At 39.8% G+C, this 27,235-nt stretch overlaps 3 protein-coding genes across 3 annotated transcripts; 1 reads left to right on the top strand and 2 right to left on the bottom strand.

Moving 5' to 3' along the window:
• Positions 1-1,040: 1,040 nt before the first annotated feature.
• On the bottom strand, positions 1,041-8,737 carry apip (APAF1 interacting protein). The gene is made up of 8 exons (XM_019887023.1): positions 8,658-8,737; positions 7,231-7,299; positions 5,772-5,872; positions 3,672-3,720; positions 2,992-3,109; positions 2,594-2,729; positions 1,696-1,863; positions 1,041-1,606 (listed from the first exon to the last, which is right to left on the bottom strand). The coding sequence occupies exons 2-8, from the start codon at positions 7,294-7,296 to the stop codon at positions 1,507-1,509; spliced, it is 738 nt and encodes a 245-aa protein (XP_019742582.1). The 5' UTR covers positions 7,297-7,299; positions 8,658-8,737; the 3' UTR covers positions 1,041-1,506.
• Positions 8,738-14,672: 5,935 nt separating this feature from the next.
• On the top strand, positions 14,673-17,514 carry LOC109526025 (uncharacterized). Its single transcript, XM_019887021.1, has 5 exons — positions 14,673-14,837; positions 15,752-16,348; positions 16,427-16,501; positions 16,593-16,671; positions 16,755-17,514. The coding sequence occupies exons 1-5, from the start codon at positions 14,768-14,770 to the stop codon at positions 16,924-16,926; spliced, it is 993 nt and encodes a 330-aa protein (XP_019742580.1). The 5' UTR covers positions 14,673-14,767; the 3' UTR covers positions 16,927-17,514.
• Positions 17,515-17,743: 229 nt separating this feature from the next.
• LOC109526027 (excitatory amino acid transporter 2-like) lies at positions 17,744-26,950 on the bottom strand. Its single transcript, XM_019887022.1, has 10 exons — positions 26,821-26,950; positions 26,454-26,606; positions 24,805-25,055; positions 24,581-24,689; positions 24,348-24,474; positions 24,014-24,247; positions 23,118-23,312; positions 22,861-22,995; positions 21,198-21,408; positions 17,744-20,225 (listed from the first exon to the last, which is right to left on the bottom strand). The coding sequence occupies exons 1-10, from the start codon at positions 26,948-26,950 to the stop codon at positions 20,154-20,156; spliced, it is 1,617 nt and encodes a 538-aa protein (XP_019742581.1). The 3' UTR covers positions 17,744-20,153.
• Between the last annotated feature and the right edge of the window lie 285 nt (positions 26,951-27,235).

Raw genomic sequence — 27,235 nt, 5'->3', positions numbered from 1 at the left:
CGTGTTTCTTCCCTGAGTGGGCGTCACCGTCGTCGCGAAAGAGCTGGGGTCCATCAATATTGAGGGCTGAGTTGGGTATGTTGTCATTTAGCCAGATTTCCATCAAACAGAGCACGAAACAATTCCTCATCTCATTGGAACCACCCAAACTCAGGCAAAGGAAGTTTATTTTATTGTTCGATGAGCGAACACTGGTTTGGAAGAGTCATGGTATCAGTGGATGTTAGGATCTGCAGTCGGCAGGGATTTTCAGCAATGATGAAATAGGTGCCGTTGAACTCTCTCGAGTCCTTCAGAGCTATACTTCAGACGCTATTGAGATGGCACTAAAATCGGCTCTGAAGTCATTGTAATGAGGTTTAAACCTGGGAGCCGGAGAAACCGCTACACCCCAGGGCGCCATCATCTTGTTACTGTTAAAGAATAAAGCAATACATATGAATGTCAACTGCTAGGTCTTAATATTAAAATGCACATAATCAGTGCTAGAGAAGCTTGACTTTGTAATATCTGCAGGCCTGAGGAATATATACTCCCCAACCCTTAAACATTGTCATGTGCTTTTGAAAGATAATTCCTCAGCAAGTCCCCCACTAAGAACAAAATATCAAAGTCAACAAAACTGTGACAACTCATCATTTTGGTCTTTTCATGATATCACATTACTTGACATTGTGGGCTTGACAAAGTCATTTGAATTTATGGGGGAGTGTTGATTTTTTTTTTTTCGTGAATTCGTTTACAAGAATTCCCCATCAGCAAGAACTGATGGGGACATTTCAGGATCCTCACAATTTAAATTTAAATAAGCTTGTGACATATTTGGCTGCAGTCTGTTTAGAGCAGATACAGTGGTGGAGGAAATGGGATCGGGGCACCAGAGAGAGCTTATTGAAGGGACAACTCTCATTTTCAAAAAAAAAAAAAAAAGGGGAGTATGCAGAGGATTAGAAACATGCTGTGCAAGTGTATACTGGCACTGCGTGATGCCACCACAACACCCACTCACCTGAAAGTGCTCAACTGAGAGAGACAAAACAATTGGTGTCAGGTCTTTATTATGCATATACTGTAGTGTTAATCAGTCTTTAAATAAATTGGTGTCCCCTGATATTCATTCAATTTTACATACATCATTTCGTGTGAAGAACACAGTTAGGCGAAGGTTTACTTTTTGTTTTTAATTAAAAAAAAAAAAAAAAAAAAAAAACGTATATCTTATGGAACACATGTACTCGTTTTTTTTTTTTTTTTTGGTTTAAGTACAGGCACAAAACAACAATTGCATATTAACTGAATGTATTTTAATGATAAAGATTTCACCCCCAGAGCCTGAAGCCGTTCTCTCAAGGTCTTTCCGGATAAGAGGCCTTCAACTCTGAATCGGCAATCACTGTCCAAATTGTGGAGCGCTGGCATGAAAGCAAAATGATTAAAATCTGCTTCCTGATTGAACTTTCCTGACCTTCCTTGAACAAGCGTCACTTTGAAAGGTGCCTGTAAATGTCAAACTATTCCTCTCTCTCCTTCTGGAAAAGCTGAAGGGTCCAGTCCGCAATGCTTCATCTGAACAGCAATGTCAAACAAGTAGTCATAGCATTCACACCTACAAATGTGAAGCAACAAACATTATTTCAACATTTGTATTCGTTAAGACATTCACAACGGTTCTATTTCGGATTGGGAAATACTCACATGGTCTTGGCTTTTTCCCATGACTCGCCCCACACGTACACTCCGTGCCTGCGAACAAGGACAGCGCACGAATTGGGGTACTCCTCCATGGCCTGAGCCATCCGAGTTTTCAAGTCTTTCTCTTCTGGCGTATTTTCGATAATGGGCACGACCAGAGTGTCGTCATAGCTGCAAGACATTTTAACCATTCATCAGTCCGATGGCAAACAGTCTCGACCCCACTTAAGATTGTCTCAAGGCTTGACACACTGCGGTCACACAGGCAAGTGAATCCATCAAACCAGGTTTGCGCTTAGAGAATTAGATCGTTGACACCGGCTGAGAACAAAAATGTCTTTAAATTTTTGTCCGTCAAAAAACGCAGAAACACACACTGCCCCTGACCTCGTATCACCAGTTTGTAAATGGGCTGTTTATCATGCTTACATCGTAACAGCCACTATCATCATCCTTTAGATTGTAAGAAAATAGCACCTAAAAGAAAGAAAAGTGCTTTGCAGTGGCGTAGTACTTAAGGGAATCCTTCTTGACTGTAATGCTAATATTTACTCTCAGGGAAACCAAATAACTGTTGGTCCAATTCATACTGGAGCATTCCCTGTAATAATGATGACTTAATTAGTTACATGAACCCCACCTTAACGTATTGTTTATGGTTAGTCAACTGCAACAATTCCAGATGAGGCATGCTGACCTAAATACAAAAAGTTCAAGAACCTCTAAATGCTTGCAGAAGACTTTAAATAAGATCATGCTAAGACATATGGTGTCATCCTTGATTGCTGTGCTGTTATTGAATTTGTATTTCCTGGAACATGGCAGAACACGCTTACACATCACTAAGACATGAATAAGAACTACGGTAGGCCAACTGTTTGATTAATCCTTGATTTCATACCGATAGTTGGTGCCGGTGGTGCCTTTACGAATCCCCTTGATCATCTCCTGGTGTGTTATTCTGAATTCCTTACCAGGATACAGCAGGGTTGCTATGACAGCAGCTTTGGAGTGTGTATGGATAACCGCCTGTGCCCCTGGTTTGGTTTTTTTTTTGTCCAAAAACAAGAACAAATTTTTAGTTTGAGATTTTTCCATGATAAAGGACACTAGTGTTTAATGCACGGCTCACCATCAACAACAGGATAAAGTTCACTAAACTTCCCCAAAAAAGTCCCCTACACTTTACATTGAACACAATAGCTTACTCCTTACATCGCATTACTGTAGACATCGATTTAATATTTGGCTCAGTTGTTGGTCAACTGTTATATCAGTGTACGGATAAAACAATTTCACCTCTCATCGTATATGCGTTCATAAACAATGGGGTGCACTGGCTCTTCTTTAACTTCTTCCAGGCAGGCGGACAACTGATGTCTCTCTCCTCCACATCACACACAAACATGTCCTCTGGCTGTTTAAAACGTATACACACACACGGACAACAACAGTTGATACTAAAAAGATTTAAACAGAGCATGACATACAGTACCTTACAGCAGTACTCACACCCCTTGACTTTTTACTCACTTTGTTCAATTACAGCCTCTAATTCAGGGGTGCGCAAACAGTAATCCTGTTTGTCGATTAAATCCACAAAATAATTGACAGATTAATCAATTATTATAAGAATGGTTATTAGTTGCAGCCATAGTTCAAACTATATCATGTTACAGTGTCTTGCATTCCTTCCATTATTTTATTTATTTATTATTTTAGGGATTAAAACTTTTTTTTTAATGAACACTTAGGCCTATTATGCCACTGTATTTTAACGTTGGTCATCATGGTACATGGTACTGAATATTTTTGGGGTGCTACTTAGTGAGAAAAAAAATTATTATAAAAACTATTTTATGCAGATCTATCACATAAAATAATTAAAATTAGAGATTGTTATGAAACAAAATGGGTAAAAATAAAATTCAAGTGAATACTTTTGCAAGGCTATGTAGTACACTATTATCACGACTGACCTGTATTCTCTCTTTCTGGACCCCAGAAGGTGCAATGTAGATATGTTCTCTGTAAGTCACAGAACAAACATGTTTTAATATTGAAGATATTACAGCGCGTAATCAACATTTTAAGACGTGTGGTCCGCAGGGGGTGTCAAATTTGAAACCCTCACTCACACAACGTGAGCTACTGCTGCCCTTCCTTTCAAATGTGTTTCATGGTGTGTGAAAAACTCAGCACACACACTGGTTTTCTAGTGAATTCGCCCATCAGTGGCGTTAAAAGTAGAGCGGGGATTTATTCGCCTGTCCCTTTCAGACAGAACTCACTGAAGCGGGACGGTGCCATGTCGACAACTTGTGTGCGCACAGCAGATACGGCTCGGCACGATGAAATACAGATGTACTTTGAAATTCGGGTTTAATTCATTCTGCGACAATGCTCGTAACTCAAAACGCCTGTATCTCAAATCAATTTTCTCTCGTGAAATGGAAACACGATTAATCCATTCCAGAACCCCCCCAACCCTCTCCAAAAAAATAAGAACATGTGTTGTGTTGTGTTGTGGAATTCTAGTTAAGGTAAGCCATTTCAAATTAAAAATAAAAAGGTTTTCTGTCGTTAGAAGCGGAAGTTTCAAATCCAACAGGAACTTGTTTGCTGGCGTCAACACGATTAGGGAATGGGGATTTTGGGGTTGAGTTGCAGGACCAGCCAAACTAGGAAAACAAAAATGTGACTTAGCACAAAAATAGGATACTCAATAAAAACATACACCGTATTATAAATACATCATTACAACAATTCATGTTTCCTTTCCCCAATATCCCTCCGCTTTATTCACACAAAATACAAAGATGCCTTTAAAAATTTGTGTACCGGTAATATCTTTTTTTCCTTTTCTCCTGTTTCCTTTCTTTATTTGATAATGTCTTTTTGACATTATTACAACATTTTGCACACGATAATGGGAGAGAGAGAAATCATATTTATAATTCAGAGCTTTGATTAAATAAAACACAAACAGACGCACACACACAAAAGAACAACACAGTTAGTGCGAGTGTGTGTGTGTGTGTGTGTGTGTGTGTGTGTGTGTGCGTGCGTGCGTGTTTCCTTTTCGTCAAGCTGGACAATGAGAATTTTTAATGGCACTTTTTAATGGCAAAAGTGGTTCATTTCTTCAGAGCTGTAATTACCTCTGCACAAGTGTAGAAGCAGAAAAGCTCTGGAATGTAGATGGTGGGGGCATGAGCCACAAAGTAACCTGGTGCATGCGCATTTGCCGTCAACAGTTCTGACTCGTGAGAAACACAGTTTTCATGATGTATATTTGTAATGCATTTTTTTATTTATGATTATTTTATTATTTATTGGTAAATACAGGACTTCCCATTTTAATAAGTGGATCAATCACAGGAAGCAACAGAACACGCGGTTACAAAAATGCATTTTAGAGCACTAACTTTTTTTTGTTTTCCTTTCCTTGGCCTGTAAATGAGATGACAGGAGAGAGTTATTATGCTCAGTCTTTTGCATTATAACTGCAGACACTCTGTTATTTGTTATCAGGCATTACTGATTTATGTGTTCCTTCAGTTTAGGGTGCACAATAAATAAGGTATGCGTGGAAGACGGTTTAAGTTTGACCTACGGAATAAATTTGGACTCTACCAATCAGATAATGCTTTTTAATGGCACCATTGTAGCTTCCACAGTGTGAAAATGGTTTTAAGTATGTCTGACCATGGAAGGGCCACTACCACTTGTTTTTAAACAACTTTCCAGCTTGTTAAAAAAATGGTGCGTTCACATCAAACAGTCACTCATCCTCTCTACATTTCCCACTGCTCAAGAAAAAGGAAAAACAAAAAAAAAAACAACAAAAAAAACTATCCAGCGACAATTACGCCAGAAGCTTGTTAATGGCTACAAAAAATGTGAAGTCGAGGTGACACTTGTAAAGGGAAGTTATACCATCAAATTCATTTAAAAAAATGACAAAATGTTGTAAATGGGCCCGATTTGCCACTGTGCATGTTTTGTTTTTGTCACACTCGTTTTCTCTCTTGATAAGCTTACTGGGGCGAAAAGAACGTAGCTCATTATATACAAACCCTCTTCTCAAACTGATTCCTCCGCCTGTCCCAGTAACCCATCCTAGCTGGTAGAAGAGTCGGCAGAGTTCAGGAATAAGCATACGAGGATGCTCCTTGTCCTACAACACAAACAAACGATTAGGGCCCAGTCTCTATATGGTAACTCAAAATTTTAGTGAGCCAGTGAAGAACTGAATGATCAGATGTGGTCGTCGTTTAAATCAACAGCCCAATACTGTCATGATTCGGTTTGGGACCAACAGGTGGCACTGTAGGGCTCTCCCTGCAGCTGCACACCTGTTGGTCATTATGTAAATAGTGCTTTAAAAGGACTCCCAGCCCGAACACTCAGTGTCGGGTCATTGTTGCTCTTTGCTACTGTCATGTTTGTTGCCGTTTGTTTGCTGCTGTCATGTTTGTTTCAGTCATGTTTTGGTCAGTGTTATGTTTTATCTTCAGTCATGTGTTTTGTTTGATACTTTGGACTTTGTTTGTTTTGGATTTAGTTTTCTCTGTGTTTTAATACAATCTTTCAAGGACACCCTGCTCCTTCCTCCTGCCTGCTTTTTGGGGTCCATCACCACCTTGCAACGTGACAAATACTCTTACTCCTGTCACGTGAGCTCTTTGTGGATCTTAAGCCTAACACCAAGTTGAATACATTTTTCTTTTGTTTTTGTCAAATGGGGGAAAGTGGCTTTCGGAGTCGCGGGGAGTGAGGCTCAGTTAGTTTACATTTCTCAGTAACAGTCCAGCTGCTCTCAAGTTAACTGATCATACACACTATTTGGCCATACACAATACACCATCTGGCAGCAGGGAGGCTGAGCATGTTAGCATCTTACCTCACAATTCTGAAGTATTCCAGCTTCGTCCCACATTTCAAAAATGCGCTTATTCATCTAATTGAAGACACGAATTCAATCAATTCGAACGGTGAATGTGATTGCGAATGATTGTGGCCTATGATGGGCTGGCGACCAGTCCAGCCTGAGACCCCCGCCTCATGCCAGGACAAGCAATATAGGAAATGGATGGACAAACAGATGTAGCCAAGCTCTTATTTCTCAGATTCCCTCAGATTTGATCAATAAATACAGTAATAGCACAACTTTCATCAAATATATATACACCGGTATTTTTTAAAGAGAATACATTCTGAATGATTTGAGTTTGTTGATTTCTAATGGAATAATTATTTGTTGGGACTCGACTAACACACAATCTCTTAACATTTATGAGTATATTGATTGCTTTTAATGTTTTTTTTTTCATTTTCAAGGGCTGCATCCGACATTGAGGAAACATTAGATTACCATTATTATATATTATCTTTGTAGTCATAGCTGAAAAATAGTTATTGCATCCAGTAACTCAAGGAATTGTTACCATCACAGGGTGACACACTAAAACACCAGCCCGTGTAAGCCCAAATTCCTTGTTTCATCCCTTGTTTTTGCTGTCAAATGATATTTACCTCTTTTTCTGCTGGTTCTGGACCTGCACCTTGTTCGCCATTGTTGGTGCCACACAAAGATGACATTTGCTGTGGGAAAACATTCAATTTGACATTTTAAAATGCAACTCATTTTTATTTGTGACTAGTTAGAATGATATAAAAACATGAATCACCAATGTTGTCCCCCCCCCCTTACATGCAGTGATTGCTCCAAATTCTCTAAATTTTTTCATGATATTATGTACCATAGATGATGAATTCCCTAACTTACTTGCAACTGTACATCCAGGAACCTTGTCCTTAAACTGTTCGACTATTTTCTCAGGTGGTTTTTCACAAAGAGGTGAACTTCACCCTTCTTTGCTTGCAATTTAGGGAAGATCTTTTTATTCCCAAAAAATGTCACCGTCTTGTTCCCAGTTAGCCTCTCTGCCTGTAGAATGTTCCAAAAAGGTGTTTGATGAGCATTCTTGATTCTTCAATGTTCTCAGTCTCTTGCCACCTGTCGCAGCTTTTTGGGGAAGTTGTTGCAGCCATAAAAATCTAAGTTCATGATTATTTGCGAAAAACAATTAAGTGTATCCGTTTGAAAATGTAATATAGTTGCACTTCATTGTATTCTGTTTTTATTCATGTTTAACAGTACCTCACAACTTCATTGGAATTGGGTTTGTACAAAAGTTCACCTCAGCATTCAAACCAAATGTCCACAACATGCACACACCATACATGACGCAGAGTTTGGCACAAGAAAAGGTTTACAGGTCTGCATCATTCATCTTTTTCTTGGTCCAGTTTAATTTTTATTAGAATAGCCTCTGTGGTATATACTCTGTGAGTCAGTCATCTCCGTTATCTTCAAAAGGTCAGGGGAAAAATGTTAAGTCTTTTAAATCAAATGTAGTCACGATAACATGTTTACGCAGTCGACCAGTATATGCGAACACGTGCAGTCATGCAAATTTGCGACGTAATCAGAAGTCGGAGTAGTTCTGGTGGCAACGAGTAATCGGGTTCACCCACGTTCCAACAACTTGCATGCAATGTTCATTGAAGGCAATAAATGACAGCACTATGATGCATGCAACCTTTCGAAATATTTTTTTAATAGAAGTCCACGACACCTAAAGATGTCACCACATAAGTATTGTGTCCTGGTGTCTCATTTAATAACAAGTCAGTGAGAACATATGTGCAAACACGCATGCAACAGCTGGCCGACATCCCGTCAACAGACGCGGAGCGAAAAGTAAATATTGCCACGGCAATCGTTTTTAATAATAAGACTGCTTCTTATTAAGTAAGTTTTGGTAAATTGATGACCTAAGTGACTTTGCTTGATGTCATAAATACGGAGTAAAAACAGCTGCGCCTTTGCTTTACAAAGGCTAAAGCACGTCAACTCATTTCCTTTCTTCTGCCAACATATTAATTGCAACGCTTACCAGTTTCGAATCGCTCGAGTTGGGGAAAACAATGATACTAATAGTACGTAATGCGCATGCGTTGTATCGGCTTCTTCTTGTGTGTTTGTGACAGCGTTGGGTTTCTTATGGCGCAGTCCTGCTCCCTGCAGGTCGGTGTTAAGGTGTACGCGTTTATCTTGTACTGTACATGGGATAAAAACATGTCATGCATGCATCCCAGTTTTTAAAAGGTGTTATGTGGAACTCATTCGAATCCACTGTACTAAATGATACATTTTATGTTTTGGTGTCAACTTCTTTGCCTTTTTTATTAACCGATCTCAGTATTTGTCAATGAACGCCACGACTTCTTGTTTACTTTCAAACTTTCTCGAAGACGTGTGTGACGTCATGCACGCTGTGATGACGCGCCTGATCCACAGATGAAATGACTTTGATTCTCTCCTCGTTCAACTACAACCGCATCAAACAACAAGGCGTATTTAGAAATGGGTGTTAACGATTGTATTGTTGACAATATGTAATGAAATGTGTTCTTTGCTTTATTTTTCTGTGTGAAAATTTCTGCGAAGCGCTTTGTTACAGCTGATTACAGCCGATTATTGGCGGCAGAGTGTCGACTGGTTGGCACGTCCGCATGCGTCTTGAGAATAGCAAACTCCAAACTGGTGTGTTTTTTTCTAGGGTAGGGCGGCTTTACCCAACACCTTCAATCGCATCTTATTGTTTGGACTCCAGTGCATGTGCGTGTGCGTGTGTGTGTGCGTGTGTGTATATAAAAGAATAAATGCACAATTGAGCTCAATGAAATCTCTAAAATAATCTGTTTTAAGTAAAGGACATTCAAGTTTTGCAGTCAACATCAATCAAAAGCATTACTTTCATTCTATTCAAGAAAACAACATGGCTGAAAAACAATTGTTAATCATACCATCCACAGTCACAGATGCATTAAATAAAATGCTTTCATATACCAATGTTGCACACACTCACAATATAAGCAACAACAAAAGTCAAAAGCATCATTTACAACTGTGAAGAATTAAGAGACTTTCGTGTTATTGTGCTTTTTAAATATTATTTGAAAGGATGAGCCATAGCTCGTACCATGCAAAATGCCGTCGGCCGTCTGTGACAATTAATCACTGTGATTGGCTGTTAGTTTGCGATTGAAGTCGATCAAGGGATAGTAAACATAAGCAGAGACAAGTGAAAGAAAGAAAATGGCAGTATCTCGAAAATAAAGATTTGTAAAATGTTGCTTTTTAATTCGAATTTGTGCCTGCTTTGGTTATGATTGTGATGGGTATTGTTCTGGATATGTGTGAATTTCATGAAACCCTGACTGTGGATGCTACCATACCTTCCCTGTCCACCCTTCACTGAGGCGTTCTGTCACCTTGGCTGCCCCACTGAAAAATTTCCAGAGTTGCAGTATTCTTTTCTTTGTACTAATGGCACAAGCAAAATCATATAAGTCCATTCCCACCGGCAAACTTCCAGATAAAATAGGTGGTAAAATTTTGTCAAAAAACAAAAAAGAAAACACTCACACAAAAAGCATGCTGGCTTGTCAATACATGCATTTCAGCAACTCATCAGTTTCAAGTTACTTCTTTGATGGTTGTGGGTTTTCATTTTTTGAAAAAAGCGTAACCATAATTTTGCCTGTGTCATGTGTCTCAAGAAAATATAACTGTTGCTGTGATACAGAGAGCAGCCTGAGTTATGTTCTGTGGCTTCTCTGCTAAATCTGGCACAGAGTGTCTTGAACCTGTGTTGTATGCAAAGACAACTCAAAGACTATCAGGCCATCCAGCATGGTCACACTTGCAGTTCATGGATTTATTCAACAGAATTACACAAACACACAGGTTGAAAAATAAGAATGTCAAAGAACTAAACATCAAGCTGTAGTCCTGATATAAATACTGTTGGACATCAATGAAAGAAGCTGTCTAGAGCAGGAACACTTCAAACCTGAGAAGGTTGGAGCACTTTGCTCAGAGCACTTTGCTCATAAATAGTGGGCAGACATTCCTGTCGAGACATGCTAAAAGTTTCATTGAGAGTTACAGATATCGTTTGACTTCAGTGATTCCACAAAAGGTTGTGCAATAAAATGTTAAAATAAGGGTAACATCATTTTAGTCCAAGCCATCAGTGATTATTTCCTTTTTAGGACAATTTTGTTGGACCACCAAGAAAAAAAAAGTAATGTCTGATTATCATAACATATATTGAAGCAATTCTTTATTTGTTATTACTTTTGATCAATTTCAAGTTACTTTAATGATCATTGGAGGTTTTTCTTTCATCAGTAGAGAGTTGCCAACAGTTTTCTACTCAATGGCAAAATATGGCATCTTAACGGCTCTCCTTTTGCGGGTTTTAGACTGCTATGGCTAAACCTACAATCGTCAAAGTCTGACGACAAAAGGATTTCATCGCAAACATTTATGACTGCCCTTGTAACCTTTTATGACATACCAGAGGAAATATTTTGGACAGTGGGTACTTTGTGGGTGTTTGGACTCACAGTGGACCAACACAAAGCAGAACTGGAAGCAGAAGTGAAGTTATGAGGCTAAAGAGATGGACATGCATACCCAACATGATTGTACTGTTTTGCACTAAAATTGGCAGTTCGGAATTCTCAAAACTGTATGCTGTTGTCATTTTGCACAGGCAATACCATTGTAGTGGTCACCCTTACTGTTTAGGCAACAAGTAATGGCCTTTACAAGGTGATCAGTTATAACTAAATAACCCCAACAAAATTATTACATATACTTATTTACTATATAACAAGAAAATTGTTGACATTTTCACTAAACTGATGTGGGCATCGAACCTAATACAGTGAAATTCTGTCGCAACATCAGTCTCATAATCTGACACTGAAAGGACATTGCATTTCAATGCAGTGTTAAATGAAAGTGAAGAAAAAACTAACACACATAAAAACAGGCTCATTCTTCGTTAGTAAATTGAATGAGCAAAACGTCAAGTCATGTCATGATCACACTATGCTCTCGATAGGGTTCCCTTTTTTTTTCTTTTTTTTTGTAATTTACATAGTAACACTTCCTTAACAGTTTTTTTTTCAAGTTTCTTGTGTCATGGGTAGCATTTAAATTGTGGGTATTGTAGCTAGCTTGCTGGCTGGCTGGACGAACGGGCGATGTAATTTTTGTATACAGTCTTTGACAACATCTTTGTTCAATACGTGTGACTTTTCGTGTATATGTTTTCATGAGAATGTTCTAGTTGATATATTATGTTTCACCATTCAAAGTTACTCAGTGAAACCTTGTTGCATTGCAAGACTGGACAAGTGCTCGCCCACGCATGTTGAGCAATTCAAACAAACGTTGCCAGTTGTTGATTACGCCTAACAGCCCAAGGGTGCCCACCTTGTGCATCAGTCACCATTAAACCACACTAACTTACTGCGATTCACCTAATACAAAGTGCCTGTGGAACAAAATCACACCAGTCTTTAAAATCATGTGGGGAACTTCCTCTCTGGCAAAAAAAAAAAAAAAAAAAATCCCCTGAACGATGGCAACAATAAGGAAATAACTGATGAGAAATGTTTGTTGTTTCATGAAGTGTTGTGTGTCGGAATTTAACTGGAGCCCTCTTCATTTGGCCACCTATTGTTTTGTATTAATAATGTGTTTCCTCCCCCCATGTACTTGTTTAATGAGATAGCCTAACATGTTTTTCTCTCCGGTTTCACTATTAAAATTGCAATTATAATACAAATGTATACAAACAGAAATATTCCTGCTATATTTGTTAACCTACAGTGATAATGTGGGTTGTTGTTTCTCAGGCTGGCCCCACTGGTTTTGTCACAGGAGCACATTCAACCCAATTCTAGCTCCTGTTAGTTAACTTTATCATGCCACTAGACCAGTGGTTCTGAACCTGTGTTAGATCGAACCCGAGGGATTCGGTGAGTCTGTCTCAGGGGTTCGACGGAGCCTCTGCATGGAGGGTAAAACACATGTGACTCAACATGTTAATGTGTTATGACACACCCGCTTGGCCATCATTAGCTGTAGATGATCACATGACATTGCTTGTCCAATCAGTGCTGTGGGAAATTTAGTTCGCTTAGTAATCAACGTGTGACTGTCATTGTACGTCGTACAATTTAAAAAAAAAGTATACTTATCTCTTGAAATGTTATATACTTTTTTCTATTTTGAATAAATGCATTTTTTTTAATATCTTGAATTTGTAAAAAATATACATATTTATTTTCACTCATGAAGGGTTCGGTAAATGTGCATATTAACTGCTTGGGTTCAGTACCTCTAAAAAGGTTAAGAACCACTGCGCTAGATCAAGCGGCTATGAACTGGGCTTCTGAAATGTCGGGTATTACGCTCCATTGTCTATAGCACAAAAATATAAAATAGCACATAACGTCCAATTTCTGTATCGTAAAGACGAATAATAATGAGGGAGACATTGACACAGAGGAAGAAAATGGTGTTGAAAGACCTAAAGAGAAGTATGCTGAGAGCCCCGCAGAAACAGAAGACTTGATTGACATTGGTTTTCAGGGAGAACACCGAGCACGAATAAGAGACGGTTGAAGGTACAGGCAGAGTGTGAGACAAACAGAAAATACGGTAACAAATGAGCACCCACAAACACTGGACCATCCTGCGATGTTACTACAAAGGAGAGGACTGACTATACATTTCAGGAGCCCATTATATAAATAAATAGCTTTTATTAAAATGAATTACAGGCGGCATGATCGTCAACTGGTTAGTACATCCAGCTCACAGTGTAAAGGTGTAGAGTTAGGTTCCAGCTCTGGCATTCCTGTGTGGAGTTTGCATGTTCTCCCCTTGCCAGCGTGGGTTTTCTCCGGGTTCTCTGGTTTCCTCCCACATTCCAAATACATGCATGGCAGGTTAATGGAACACTCTAAATTGTCCCGAGGTGTGATTGTGATTGTTCACATCGTCTCTGTGTGCCCTGCGATTGGCTGGCAACCAATTGGGGATGTACCCTGCCTACTCCCCGAAGAAAGTCGGGATAGGCTCCAGCACACCCGCGACCCTCGTGAGGACAAGCGGATTAGAAAATGGATGAATGTATAATGGGTTACTGTTGTGCACTTGCTTGATTTAGCAGGCAGCTATTACAATTTTCAAAGTTGGCCAACAAAATTTCTTGACCTAAAGTCTTAGCTTGTAACTATCCAATACTGTTCCTTGCTAGTCCTGGCTGCCTCTTGTCGGATGCTTGGTAACTTCAAGCGAGTGTTGTGTTTCAACAAAACTTGATATAACTTGTCATTTTTAATGGTACAGCGCATTAAATAATCATGAAGTGTAACTGCCTTATTTTAATGAAGTTTTTATTTATACATAATGTGTCACGCCAGTAGTGTCAGAGTGTTGATGAGTGGTTTTTGTGGGTTGTTTTTTTTTTCTTCCATGAGTTGTTCACAAAAACTTGCATTGTGAAATATGCTTTGCTGTCTGTTGAGCCCTGCATACAAAGTAAGATAGATTCAACTGCTAGAATGTTGAGTCATCCACATTAGTCTCACCTTTTGCGTCAGAGCTATTTCACAATTATAATAATAGCACGACTGTATAATCTTTGTATGGAAGGGGGTCAGGACGGAGGTCCAGATTCAGTGTCCAAAACCACCACTGTTGGGGCATGAAATCCTCGGAAGAGATTTTAGTGAAATAAAAAGTCCATCATTCTTCATGTAATAATACCCCATTTGGAATGACACTTTTTAAATAATATTTGTCCCTCATGAGAAAACTAAAACATTTGAAACACCTATTTGTATGATAAGGGGCAATTCTACACCACAGCAAATCATAGCCACAAAGTTTCAGAGTGCTCTGCGTTACAAGGAGGAAATGAGCACGGACGATTTCTGAGGAAGAGGGTGTGTTCACAGGTGTTCAAGCCCTTGTGTCTTTGTGTTGTTACTCAATGATGTATTCATGCAACACAAACCGGGCCATATAAAAGGGCCAAGTTGTGAATCATCAGATTGAACGCCTCGTCTCACAAGGTGCACAAAGTTTCAGCGGCATTGAACATAAACTCGATTAGGACTCTTTGATAAAAGGATGTCGACTCATCTTCTTTTGGGGATTTTTCTTGGACTTTGGGCCATGGTCTATTCCACCCCGGTGAATTGTAAGTGCAGTTCTGTTCTTAAATAGGCTATTATTATTTGAGTTGTTGTTTTAAGTATAACATTTTTCTAACTGGAAGTATGAGTCGAATTAATCACTTCAAAATAGATTAATTTTCATGGTGTTACATACTGTTGCTGTTGTATACATCAAGCGCACACGATCAATATTTGATAGATGTCACATTCATCTTCAGATATCTTTTTCGGCACATATGGAGTCGATTAAGTGATTACATCCTTGTCATTCCCATGGTGTGTTTTTTCTTCCCCAATGAGTCAGCACATACATTCCTACCACCCAGCGTGCTCTTTAATCTTTTTCCAAAAGCTCAAGTGTCATGTTTCACTCTCGCAGTGCAGGTTTCACTCGTAGCTCTGGCGGCCCACCAAGGCCTTTGCAAAATAACATCAAATCGTTATTGGTCTCGAAAAGGTGAAATTGAAGAGAGCAAACAGGTAATGGACACGTTTGTGCTCCTTGTAACCTCATAGGAGACGGTAGAAATGAATAAGGGAATAAACAGGGACAGAGATTTAATATTACAAGTTTCCCATAAAATTGATCTATAGTTCATTATAAAATGACATGGTTCATTAATCCCAAGTTGTGTTTTTTTCATCCCCTTCGCGACTTGAGTTACGTTCCCTTGGGTGTGCCAAACGAGTGATAGACTGAAGCTCCACTGAAACTTCCTCTCACCCCACTCACATATGAGTAATCACTCAGGTTAATCATTACTGTCACACCTTAACAAAGTGAGACAACACAAGTTAATACAAGCATTTCAGGCTCCGCATGCAAAACCCTTGAGGTCAGAGATGACTTCAAAGGAAAAAAAAAAAACTTTCCATGTCAAGTCTGGTCGGTAAATATTTGTGGTGATCCTTGTATTTTTCCATCTCTTTCTCCCAGCTGCGACCCAAATTCCCATCAAATCTGAGGAAGACGTTCTCCGAGAGGCTATGACGGATGGCTTCCTTGTTGAACAATTTTTACCTCCGTCACTCAAATCCGAACCGCTTCAAAAAAACTCCCCCATTCAACAGTCCAACCAAACATCCTCTGGCAGAGAAGAAAGTCGTAATCAATCTCCGTTGGTGGAGATCATAGAAGAAGGCAGCGCATCAGGTGACACGCTCTTCCAGCCCAGGGATGAAGATTATTCAACCACAAGTGAAAGAAACTTGTCAAGTTCCAACTCATCGACCACCTTAAGTCCTACCTCTGACTGGCCGTCCTCATCAGAGTCAAATGCAACCCAGTCAAGTCACATCACAGAGCCCACTGTGCCCTCTCAAACTGATGATCCTGAGAGTTTTTATTCAGGGTCCGGGAATGGCGAGATCCTCGACCACTATCCCACGACAAAAGCCAGTAAGACCTATACTGGAAGTTTCAGTACCATCGGACGGGAGGATCCAGAAGATGAAGATTTGGAGTCCGGATCAGGATTTGGAATGCCAAAGGATAAAGGAAAACCCAGAATGTTTGAATTTCCATCTGTACAAGGTAAACATCCTTCATAGATCCATAATACGGTAACATTAACTTGACAAACGGGTGACGGTTTTTTTTTTCTTTTCTTAGGTGGTGAATTTTACCATGTACCAGAGACTGATGATTCTGCGAAAACAGAGCAACACAAAGGGCATGTGACACCAGGTAACTGTCCAACAAATCTAAATTCCTCCATATTCTACGAGACTTTTTTGAAAAATACATTTCATTAAGTCCAGCTCTCTCCCATCATCAGATTGGGTCATCATCTTGGGTTTCGTTGTTGGCGTGGCAGCACTCGTGATGCTTTGTGCCGCTATCGCTACAAGAGACAAGTGAGCTTTTTCCACATCTTGAGAGTTAATTTTCAAATCTTAATCTCGGAGCGAGTATAATATGAACCGTTCCTTCTCTTTAGGTGGAACGGTCCCAGGCAAGCATCGAGTCCACAAACCGGAGTTGACTCCTCACAGCAGCAGAACACAGAGAACGAATCGTTCCTGCAAAAAGATACACCCAGGGAAAACGGAAAGGTGGTGGAGTACACGGTTATACCGTTGGATGAGCTTCCAGAGAAATATTCAGACTGAGACAACCATTTTATTTCAAGAAGGTGCCGCCATGCCACCTGAGATGCTGGACGAAAAAGATTCTGAACATTCTTGCAATTTTATATTCCGAGACATATTTGTCGCCCTGGTGCCATTCATGAATACTTGTCAGTCCTTATTTCTAATTACTTAGCACCATCAACTCTTTTTTTTTTAACCACTGAAATCTGGTAAATGAACCCGTTAAATGTGTTTCTTCCATCCCGCCACATATTTCTGAGGAATATTCAAAGGAATGTTAATTATTTGTCTTTGTATAGGATTTTTTTGAAAAAGCCAATCTTTGATCAGAGTGTACTTTGTAATTAGGTTTTTATGACATTATATTTGTACATTTTTGTAATTATTGTATATATATGAGTAATTTATGAGATGCTGTTCTGTTGACCTCCCCAAGTAATCAGTTATGAAAGAAATGAATATACTTTTTTGTTTTAATAGCTTTTCGGATGTTGCTATTCTGTATCATATGAAACAAGCTTTGTGAAATAAGCCCACCAACAACTCATCAATAATTTATTTGTATCATTTGATATTTTCAAACACATATTAAAACATTATACACACTTTTGATACATATATATATTTTTTGCCTGACAAAGAGTCTGCCCTGCAGTTTTTTATCATGCATGTGGATTTGGAGAGTCTCAGTCAAACTATATTACAATCGATGTTAGACCCCCCGCACCCCCCCCCCAAAAAAAAACAAGAAGAAATACAAAATATATGCTGACTTTACTAACGATTTCACATTTTCATTAAAAAGAAGAAAGAAATTAAATCAGTTGACCAAGAACATTTTTGGTCACATCAGGAAAAGATATGAGGATATATATATATCAAAGTTTTAGATTCAGAGCTAATGTACAGGTATTTCATCAGTCATAATTAAGACAGGTTTCCCCCATTTTCCTAAAGTGTATCATAACAATAGCCATATTTTCCTGAAAGCAGTACATTTCAGTTCGGCATGTCACACTTTGTTTTAGAATAGAAAACCCTGATCTGTTCAATGTTTTTACTGAGTGGTGGACTCGACAGACATTTAATACAACACACACACACACACACACACACACGCACACGCACACACGCATACACACACACACATAGGGGTATTGTGTTCTTCCCATTCCTGTTGTCTATCCACCAACAACATAATGCTGTGTACCTATGTACAGTGCAGTCGATAGCCCCAAAAGGTGGCAAACAGCTGTGGTGCATGCAGTTGAGGTTTTCTGGTACCCACCACATTTACAGAAATGACAACAAATTGCACACTCAAAGGACGAATGTAGCCCTTCTCATCAACTAGTATGAGTCTGTACTGCATGCTGAACAGCTTACTTTGGTCTCACTACATGCAGACACTTAGCTGCCACCAACGTTTTCCAACTTGCAAAGTTTTTTTTTTCACCTTGCTCGTAGCCTTGAAACAACCAAATATACAATCAAAAAAGTACACAATTCATGTAATAATCAGGGTCCGTCTCCTTGATCATGATTTGGAGTTCAGTAGTTATTTAGAAATACAAAGTGAAATTATTTTAATGAAAATAAAAGTTCACAAACTATCCGCCCCCCCCCCAAAAAAAAAACAAAGCCCATAGTGAAGTTTATTAAACATACATCTACGGTTTGTAAGTAATTATACAAAGCATAGCAAAAGCCATGCAAAACACTGACAAAAGCTCTAAACAAGTTTTACGCATGCATTTATCTATAAATAGAGGACATGGACTAGACACAAAGTGCAAGGAGGCACTTTAAGCAATAATCTTTTTACATGAGCTATTGCTTTCTTGATACAATTAAATGTGGGAGACCAAATCATTTGTGCACGCAATAAACAAACAGGACCAAACCAAGTAAGATATGTCGTCACGGGAGGAAAACCAAATGGCTCTAACTCAGTTGTGCAGATGAGGAGGGCCCAACCATCCTCATTCTGCCATCAAGATAGATACCAATAATTCCCTGAATTCATGGGAATCCCAGATTAACTTGTATTGAAACAACATGCTTACTGCACTATGCAGCTGATTTCTTCAAGGCAAGTAAAATATTGAACACACAACCAAAAAAGAATGTGGAAAAGAAATGAGAAACATAAAACAATGCACTGGCTTGAATAGTGTAAGAGCCATTTCTCCTTTTTTCATCTTTACTGACTCCCATTTTATTTGCCATGCTTATCTTTCCCGTTTGCACTTAGAAACAGCGCATACTGTATGACCAAATATGTTCCAGTCTTATTCTGTAACTATTCCCCAAAAAATTCAGTGTTCAAACGTTACAAAAATATTCACAAAAACACAATGACAGTAACTTGGAGGGCACCCTCATATGCTTGTTTTACAACAACACATCACGCACTGGCTGTTGCCAGAATTAGAGGCCGCACCTTTTCCGCTTTATGGTCTAAGACATAAGCTTTCGGCTTAGGCTTGACTGTGTGTGCGACATCAGGGTGTAAGCCCATTAGTCAAAAAGTAAAAGGTATTGGACCCACCTGTATTTGAATCACAATATCGCCCAGAGAGCCGCTTTTTCTTTGTGCCTTATGTGCTCATTGACCATGCATATTTGCATTTTAAGTGACAGTCAAATTAACCCGTTCATGCACCAATAATGATAACCTGTAACCTGATAACATGATAAACTGTCCACTGTCGTAACCGCTGTCCCTGAAAGGGTTAATCCAAATCTAAATTCAAAAGCCTTGATTGGAGCAGCCACCCATTATTGAGAATAAGCAACATTCAGGGGTTAAAAAAAAATCAAAAGCACTGACCCTAAGATGTGCATCAGCCCAATGCTCTGCTCTCGCTTGATTTATATCATCGGCTCTCGATGCACCACAAAGATATTAAATACAAAAGTGAAATGAGATGTTACAAAAAGGTGAAGAAGTCCGTAATAGCCGAAACATGACGTTTGCAGCAGCACCAAGTAAGGCCCTGAGGCTTTTCAACCACGTTATTGGAACTCGCGTTTGGTTTTTGCAAATACACACACAATCGATCTGAGGTGATGTGAAGCTACCTAGATGGATAACTGGAAAAAAGAATTTAAAAGGGCAACTTGAAGATGATTCTCCTGTACAGTCTCTGCGGTTCACGTTGTCTGAGTGTCATTTTAATCGATTTGTCATCAGAAGGTAAAAGTTTTACTCAGGGTAAGGCGCAGCAGCTCCTGGGCCTGCTTTACTCGCATTTCCAAGGTTCCTCTTCAACAAGACAGAATCCTGCAGTCTTGCCATTTTTGCCCATGGTGACCTGAAAGCAATTATCAACAGTTTCTAACTAAGGGCCCAAGGCACCATTATAACAAACCACTGGTGGTTGGAGCAGAGAAGCCATAAGTTCTTGACATTCAGGCCATTGTCCTCAGGGTGGATGTTAATATGGGATTTCCCAGCACGTGTATAGTATGTCTTTGAACACTCTTGTTACGATATAGTAGTAGTACTAGTTTTATGGTAACAGAAACACATCAAAACATGCTTGTTTGTTTGGTTTTTTTTTGGAGAGTTGGCCATGTATTTGATGGATTCTCTGCCCAACCGAATTTTAATACGCCAAATGATAAGATTGCCACATATCATGCATCATATAATGCATCATATAAAATGCAACATCACCACAAGGTAAACGAACAGCAATTGTTTTGCTGCTGCTAGTTAAAAAGGATGACGGTAGTCATTGAAGGGGGCATTTCTTTATCCCATGCATTATTTTTCTATGAATCAGAGTGAAAGAGCAGTCTTTATGTCATACCACTGGCAAACATTTATACTTGAAAATATGAAGAGAATTTAGAGCCTAGTTTGGTTGGGGCTGCCTTGAATACATAAATACATGTCCAATTAATATAATAACAAAAACAAATTTCATTCTCAGTATACAACATGATGCATAAGAAATGCAACAGACATCCATCTATCTGGATATGATACACAACTCTTTTCATTGTTTAAAAAAGGGGAAAAAAATGTCATTTCATGATGAATAAACTTCGCCTTTGGTTAAGCTGGTACCACAAAAACTGCTTTTTCCTGTGATGAAATGATGAATGTGTCAATCTGGGAACATCATTTTTTTAGCTTTACCAACATTTTCCTCACAAGACAAGACATTTACACATACACCAATAAAGGAAGTCCGTAACATAGACATGACGAAAATAAAGAGAGAGCAGGGGCGAATCGTCTACATACAAGTCTCTATATCCGTTAACGTGAAATGTACCTTGCAGTCGTCTATCAGGATTGAATTGTGGTGAGCATACACATTCTGGTTGGTGTTATTTTCAAAGAAAGATTTGGTTTTAGTCATCTCAAAGTCCTCCATCCGGGATTGTTGGGCATCGAAGGAGTCAAGCTCATCTTTGGAGAGATGGTATACAATACCGGCTCCGTACGAGTCGCCAATCACATTGACGGAGGTACGGAAGCGATCCCTGCATGTCAAAAGGAGGGAAGACAACCCAGTTAGAGAGAGAAAGAGGAAAGAGAAAGAGAAAACAAATGACACAGCCAACACATGATAAAGTTTATTTTTCATTTGATTTCCAACAAGTGAAATTCTTGAGGTTTATAAAAACCCAGAACTATAATACCACTGGAAAGAACAGTAAGGCTCATAGCGAAGCCTCTAATAAAAACAAGTGTGCAGTGGTTTGCATTCCCGTTGTGGAGCACTGCACCAGCTCTCTACCCTGACTGTGATACTGAACGTTGCATGGAGGTTTCTACAACTATTTCCACATGGGCTTTGCAAAAGGGATTTGACCGTATGCCTCACAGTGATTCATAAAAAGTGCACCAGGAGTAGAGGCACACGACTCCATATCATTCTGTCTGTGCACACGTTTTACAGTAGAAGCAGATTCCACCAAAGCTGCCTTTTTTTTTTGTTTTCTGTTGTTTTTTTCTGTTTTTTTTTTTTTTCCTCCCATGGACACCATTTCTCGTTGCAACCGAGATGTGTGCAGCGAGTCCAGTTGGGTGGCCTGAGGATCTCACCACCGCTTTTTACAGATTATATGGTGCTGATGCTTTATTGAGCGGTGACCTTTAAAGTTTACAGGGGCAGATGACAGCAGAATGTGATGAGAATAAGCACTCTAAATCAGAGACAGTGGCTCTGTCTATTGGTCTGGCTCATGAGTGAGGGCTGAAATGGACCATGAGATCAACAAACAGACTGGTGCAACTTCTACAGTAGCGCTATGTTACAAGTATTTGGGACCGAAAGTACAAGTTTGTGAATAGATGCAGCAGAAACACAACGTGAATTAATAATACTGGAACTTATTGTTGATGTGGTAAAAAGATAACTGAAATCAGTACAAATATGAACGAGGCCTCGATGGCTAAACTAATTTTGAATGATTTCAAAGGCGTTTCAATTACTTCCGTTGACAAGTGCTGCATCTGTGTGTTTTTTAGAGATACAGATAATTGTCTGGAAACTGTGAAAATGACATCCTGCCCCTTGTTCAAAAGGCCTTGCTTTAACATGACAAAAGGGTATGATTCACTCCAAACATGTTCATTCCATGAAAATAGAAATGAACCTCTACCCAAAAATATGCCATGAATCAATTTGAAAAATCAATTGCGTGTTCCTGAAGCCATAATCGTGAAGTATGTATAAAACTTTTTCTGTTCCACCTTTTTTGAGGATGATGACATAGATTTTAATGATGTCTTTTGGGAATTGACAACTTTTGTTTAGTGTCGTTTGAAACTTCTGCATTCGGTGCATCAGCAGTAAACTGGAAAAGTAAACAGACTGACTATTCGATAAACAGCAAGTGTGGTGTGAAAGACGAGTTCTTGACTGGGCTCGATAAGCAAAAAAATTGACAATGACTCCTGTATAATATGATTTCAGGCGTTTTACTCACAGGAGCCAGTCGACAGCCACAAGGAGACTGATGTCCTGAGTGGGCAGCCCCACTGCTGTTAGGATGAGCAGCATGGTTACGAGACCAGCACTGGGGATACTGGCTGCTCCAACACTAGCCAGGGTCGCTGTCATACTGTTAGAAGAGGACAAATGATGGGCAAAGGAACCACTTTGTTTTGGAAGTTATGTGGTTTTGATACTGGGAATTACTGGTACTAAATGTTACTGACTTCACGCGTAGTGTAGTAGCCTCACCTGACAGTGACAATTTGGCCCCAGTCGAGAACAATTCCGTTCATCTGAGCGATGAAGATGGCAGCCACGGCCTCATAGAGCGCCGTGCCATCCATGTTGATGGTGGCCCCGACAGGGAGGACGAAACGTGTTACTCTCTTGTCAATTTTCAAGTTCTCCTCTAAGCATCGGAACGTGACAGGCAAGGTTCCAGCACTGTGGAGAGTTATTTTTTTTTTGGGGGGGGGGGGGGATAAAAAAAAAAATACATATATTTAACTTTGCTGCATACTTAATATGGCTCCCCATCGAAAAAAAATCTATTTCATTTTTTGGGTTGTGTAACTAATGCAATTGGGTCGTAATTGTTGTGAGGTTTTCAATCACATTCACCATGTTTCTCCCTTCTCACAAACAAATATTATTCGAGAGTATTCTCATTTATTATTATTTTGGTGTGTGTGTGATATGAAAGCTAGTACAGACGGCAACTTTAATGAGACTAAAATCATTCGAGAAAGGGTGCATGAAGAGAAAAAAATATCAGCTGTGACTCAACAGTGCATTGTTTCTTTTGTCTGACAATTAGTACTTCTTGTAGATGGTGGAGCAGCGAGCTGGCAGGAACTTAAAAGGAACGAGTTCACCTCAGGAGGGGAATGAGGGCATCGCATGTCATTAATAAAACAGAGAGTAAATGAAAACTATCCCGCATGGAAACAAAGTTGGAAGTTGCTGCTGGCATGAATATTTCAGTTACGGCTTCAAATCAAAGTTCCTGTTGTTATTTGCTATGTAGCCTTGGAAACGAGGTCCTTCGGAAAACAGTTTTCAAAATCCTGAATAACAGACGACCCGTGTGCTAGCCAGTGTCAGGCCGCTTGAAGCTTTTTTGAAAAACACAATTGTTCTACTACCTGGATGCCGTTCCAAGTGCCGTGACCCAAGCCTGGAACATTCCCATGAAGAACTTGAAAGGATTTTGTTTGACAATCACAAAATATATGAGAGGAAGGAAGATGCCGCCATGGATGATGAGGCCCACTATCACAGTGATCATGTACATTCCAAGCTGTCGAGCAACCACCTCTAAGTCAGCAATGGAGATGATTTTACCACAGATCAGGCAAGCAATTCCAATTGGCGAGTACCTGAAACCCAAGAAGAAGAAGAATTTTTTGAATGGAGGTGCATCCACATGCATATTGTGAACAGTTCCTGTTTCTGGCTTTTTTTGAGCAGTACACTTACCACATAATTGCACTAACAATCCTCATTATGATCTCATTCAAGACGTTAAAGAACTCAAGCATAAGCTTGGCTTTCTCCCCCATTTTCCCCATGATGACTCCGAAAGCGACAAAGAATCCAATTAAACCTTGGAGTCAAAACATAAGTGCAATTGAAAACTTAAGTCACACACCCACAATGGAATCAAAGTAGCCTTAGCACTATTTTTGTCTGGAATAGGATCAATAGCCTACCAAGGACATTCATTCCACTCTTGAACTGAAGTGACCTCTTGATGGTGAACTGCGGGGGTGCTTTGGTTCTGTTAGTGGGCACCTGTACTTTTGTAGTCACTGTTTGTATCTGCGCCAGAAATACAGAACAGCCGTTGGAAGGATGAAGAGATGAGTTATGCATTGTGTATCTAAATTCCAGGGCCCTTGACGGCAAAGAAAACATGAAGGGTTCGGAAATGTACCTGTTGGAAGCAGGCTTGCACCAAGTTTTCTGGGAACAGATTTCGAATGAGGTCAAAGAAGGCATCCACACTGGAAACGTCATCGTTCTTCTTCCCCTGTCCAAGATTAGCTCTTAGCTTGGGGTTCCCGGGATGGATGAGCAGCACTAAGATCACCCCCAAGACTGCTGCGATGACTGTTGTTGTCATGTAGTACACCATGGCTCTGGTGCCTAAACGCCCACTAGATTTCGCATCTAAGCCAGCCAGTCCTGTGATAGCAAAGATTTCAGAAGAATATTAAAATAAGTGTGAAGCAGAGTCACTTTTCAGCTACTTATGTCTCATTTTAATATACTGATGGTATGACGTGAATGTAATTACAATAGAACTTTCCAATGATTATTCGTCCATTCGTTTCCTCTCACGTAGCTGGGGTCGGGTCGCGGGCGTACCAACCCCAAGCAAAAAAGCACTTCCTCCACTTAGTAATTTCAGTATTCTCCCTACCAACTCACAACATCCCTAGTCAAGGTCAGCAGCACCCTGTCCCCACTGTTCACAGTGTTGATGGCACTTTCCCCCTCCTGAGTCGTCGGCTGGTGAAGCAGAATTTGAGATAAAACTGTCGGGAATTCATTCTACAGAGCTTTCTGAACGCCTCAGACATCCGAGTTTTTGCCTCAGCTACCTCCAAAGCGGTATTACACTTGGCCTGCCAAGCCCTTTGGCTGTCTCCAGAGTGCCACATGCTCAAAAGACCAGATAGGACCCCTTCATCCTGACCACATCCCTCACTGCCGGTGTCCACTAATGGTTTCAGGGGACTGCATCCACGACAGAACATGGTCCACTCGGAGTCAATGTCCAATGCAGCCCCCAGGACATGGCGCAAGTCTTGCCAGACAGTGGACTCTGCCAGATGTTCCCAGCAGACCCTCACAATACGTTTGAGTCTCCCCCCACTATCGGAGACCACACATCATGAGGTGGGGATGGGTTGACAGCAACGCCCCTCATTTCAACCTAGTTTTCAAGACATGTAACTGCAAGTGTGATGACACCGCAAAGTCGATCCTCAAAACTGTTGCCTAGGGTGTCCTGGTGCTAAGTGCATGTGCGCACATATGTGTTTGAACATGATGTTCATTATAGATAATCTGCGACAAGAACATAAGTCTAATAACAAACCACATTTCTTGTGCAGATGGGGGCACACATACGCGCATTTTTTAAATGATAACATTTTATGTCAATATCCCTATTAGCAAAACTGAAACTTTTTTTTGTTCTTAAAGCCCTTTTTAGCCCTTATCTACTGTATATTTCAGTGAAAATATGAGTTCATAAAATGTTAATTTTTCCATTAGGCTACAAATGCAGATTTGTGCATTTTATTCTTTTTTTTTTTTTTTGAAACAAAGTGCAATTATACAAATAGGATTTTAATTTGCATTGTGAGCTGGCAATATTCTCAAAGCCCTAATTCATTATTTCACTGTTTCATTGTTCGTGATATTGAAGCATTAAAAAGACTTTTTTATAAACTCAAGCTCTTTATCCTGGTGTTCTCTGTTTCACCTCCAGGTTCCGGACTCTAGGGTGCAGATTGCAGTCAGGAACACACAAATTAGGCAGCGCATTTGCAACCGCCACTTTCTTTTACCCACCTGTGACCAGACTTGAAACAACAAGAGGCAAAATAAGCATCTTCAACATCCTCATTAGGATCTCTCCCGGGAAGCTTATGATCATAATCACATCAGGAGGGAGAGGCGATATGTGCCGCAGCAGCATTCCAGCAATGGAACCCAGAAACACACCTGAATCGATGACATAAGAAAAGAAGTGACTATGACAGTTAACACGTCAGTATCGGGTCTCTGTTGCCTCACTTCCATTACTGAAGACACTGAGGAGTCATACAGCTACTGCCAAGGTCACCACTGGGCACTGCAAGTGCCATTAAAACAATCTTCTTCTGGGTTTTGTTTCTCAGCTAGGAGACAATCAATGATAATATGACCTTAAACTCACCAAGAATTGTCAGCGTTAGAACCATGTTCTTCATGATTTTATCACATACAGTGCTACATGCACTCTCAGTTGCGTCCACTGTGGGCTCCAAATGGCCTTCGTCTATCCTGACCTCCACTTGCTTCTGCATCTTGTTGGCACTGTGACAGAAGAAAACAAGGAAAAGTTTTCCTCACAGCATGGTGAAAGCAGATATCAACTGTTTGACATTTACTTTCACATTTGGCGAATTAAGTAAACATATTTCAATATATGTAAATAAAATTAGAAAAAAAAATGAAGCCCTTTTTCGTGGCCTTGTCCAAAAGTGAGAAAATTGCAGAGGCGACTATTTACCTTTGGCACTCATAAGGTTCTACGCCCGCTTGATGCACAATTGTTTTCAGTCAATGAGGTTAGCACTCGGATAAGAGCA

The sequence above is a fragment of the Hippocampus comes genome, unplaced genomic scaffold (genome assembly GCF_001891065.2).
Source record: "Hippocampus comes isolate QL1 unplaced genomic scaffold, H_comes_QL1_v1.1 scaffold261, whole genome shotgun sequence".
Taxonomy (NCBI): Eukaryota; Metazoa; Chordata; class Actinopteri; order Syngnathiformes; family Syngnathidae; genus Hippocampus; species Hippocampus comes.
Note: the sequence above shows the minus strand (reverse complement) of the source record. Positions and strands in the feature narration are given on the sequence as shown.

Bases quoted from the DNA above. Each gene is read 5' to 3' on its own strand.
- apip (XM_019887023.1), bottom strand. From the start codon at position 7,296: ATGTCATCTTTGTGTGGCACCAACAATGGCGAACAAGGTGCAGGTCCA. The intron at 2,730-2,991 runs GTGAAATTGTTT...AAACCAAACCAG, and splicing joins GAACGCATATACGATGAGAG to GGGCACAGGCGGTTATCCAT. The intron at 1,607-1,695 runs GTGAGTATTTCC...TCACATTTGTAG, and splicing joins TGGGAAAAAGCCAAGACCAT to GTGTGAATGCTATGACTACT.
- LOC109526025 (XM_019887021.1), top strand. From the start codon at position 14,768: ATGTCGACTCATCTTCTTTTGGGGATTTTTCTTGGACTTTGGGCCATG. The intron at 16,349-16,426 runs GTAAACATCCTT...TTCTTTTCTTAG, and splicing joins TGAATTTCCATCTGTACAAG to GTGGTGAATTTTACCATGTA. The intron at 16,502-16,592 runs GTAACTGTCCAA...TCCCATCATCAG, and splicing joins CAAAGGGCATGTGACACCAG to ATTGGGTCATCATCTTGGGT.
- LOC109526027 (XM_019887022.1), bottom strand. From the start codon at position 26,950: ATGCAGAAGCAAGTGGAGGTCAGGATAGACGAAGGCCATTTGGAGCCC. The intron at 25,056-26,453 runs GTGGGTAAAAGA...TTGCTATCACAG, and splicing joins TGTTTCAAGTCTGGTCACAG to GACTGGCTGGCTTAGATGCG. The intron at 24,248-24,347 runs GTAAGTGTACTG...CTTGGGTTTCAG, and splicing joins ATTGTTAGTGCAATTATGTG to GTACTCGCCAATTGGAATTG.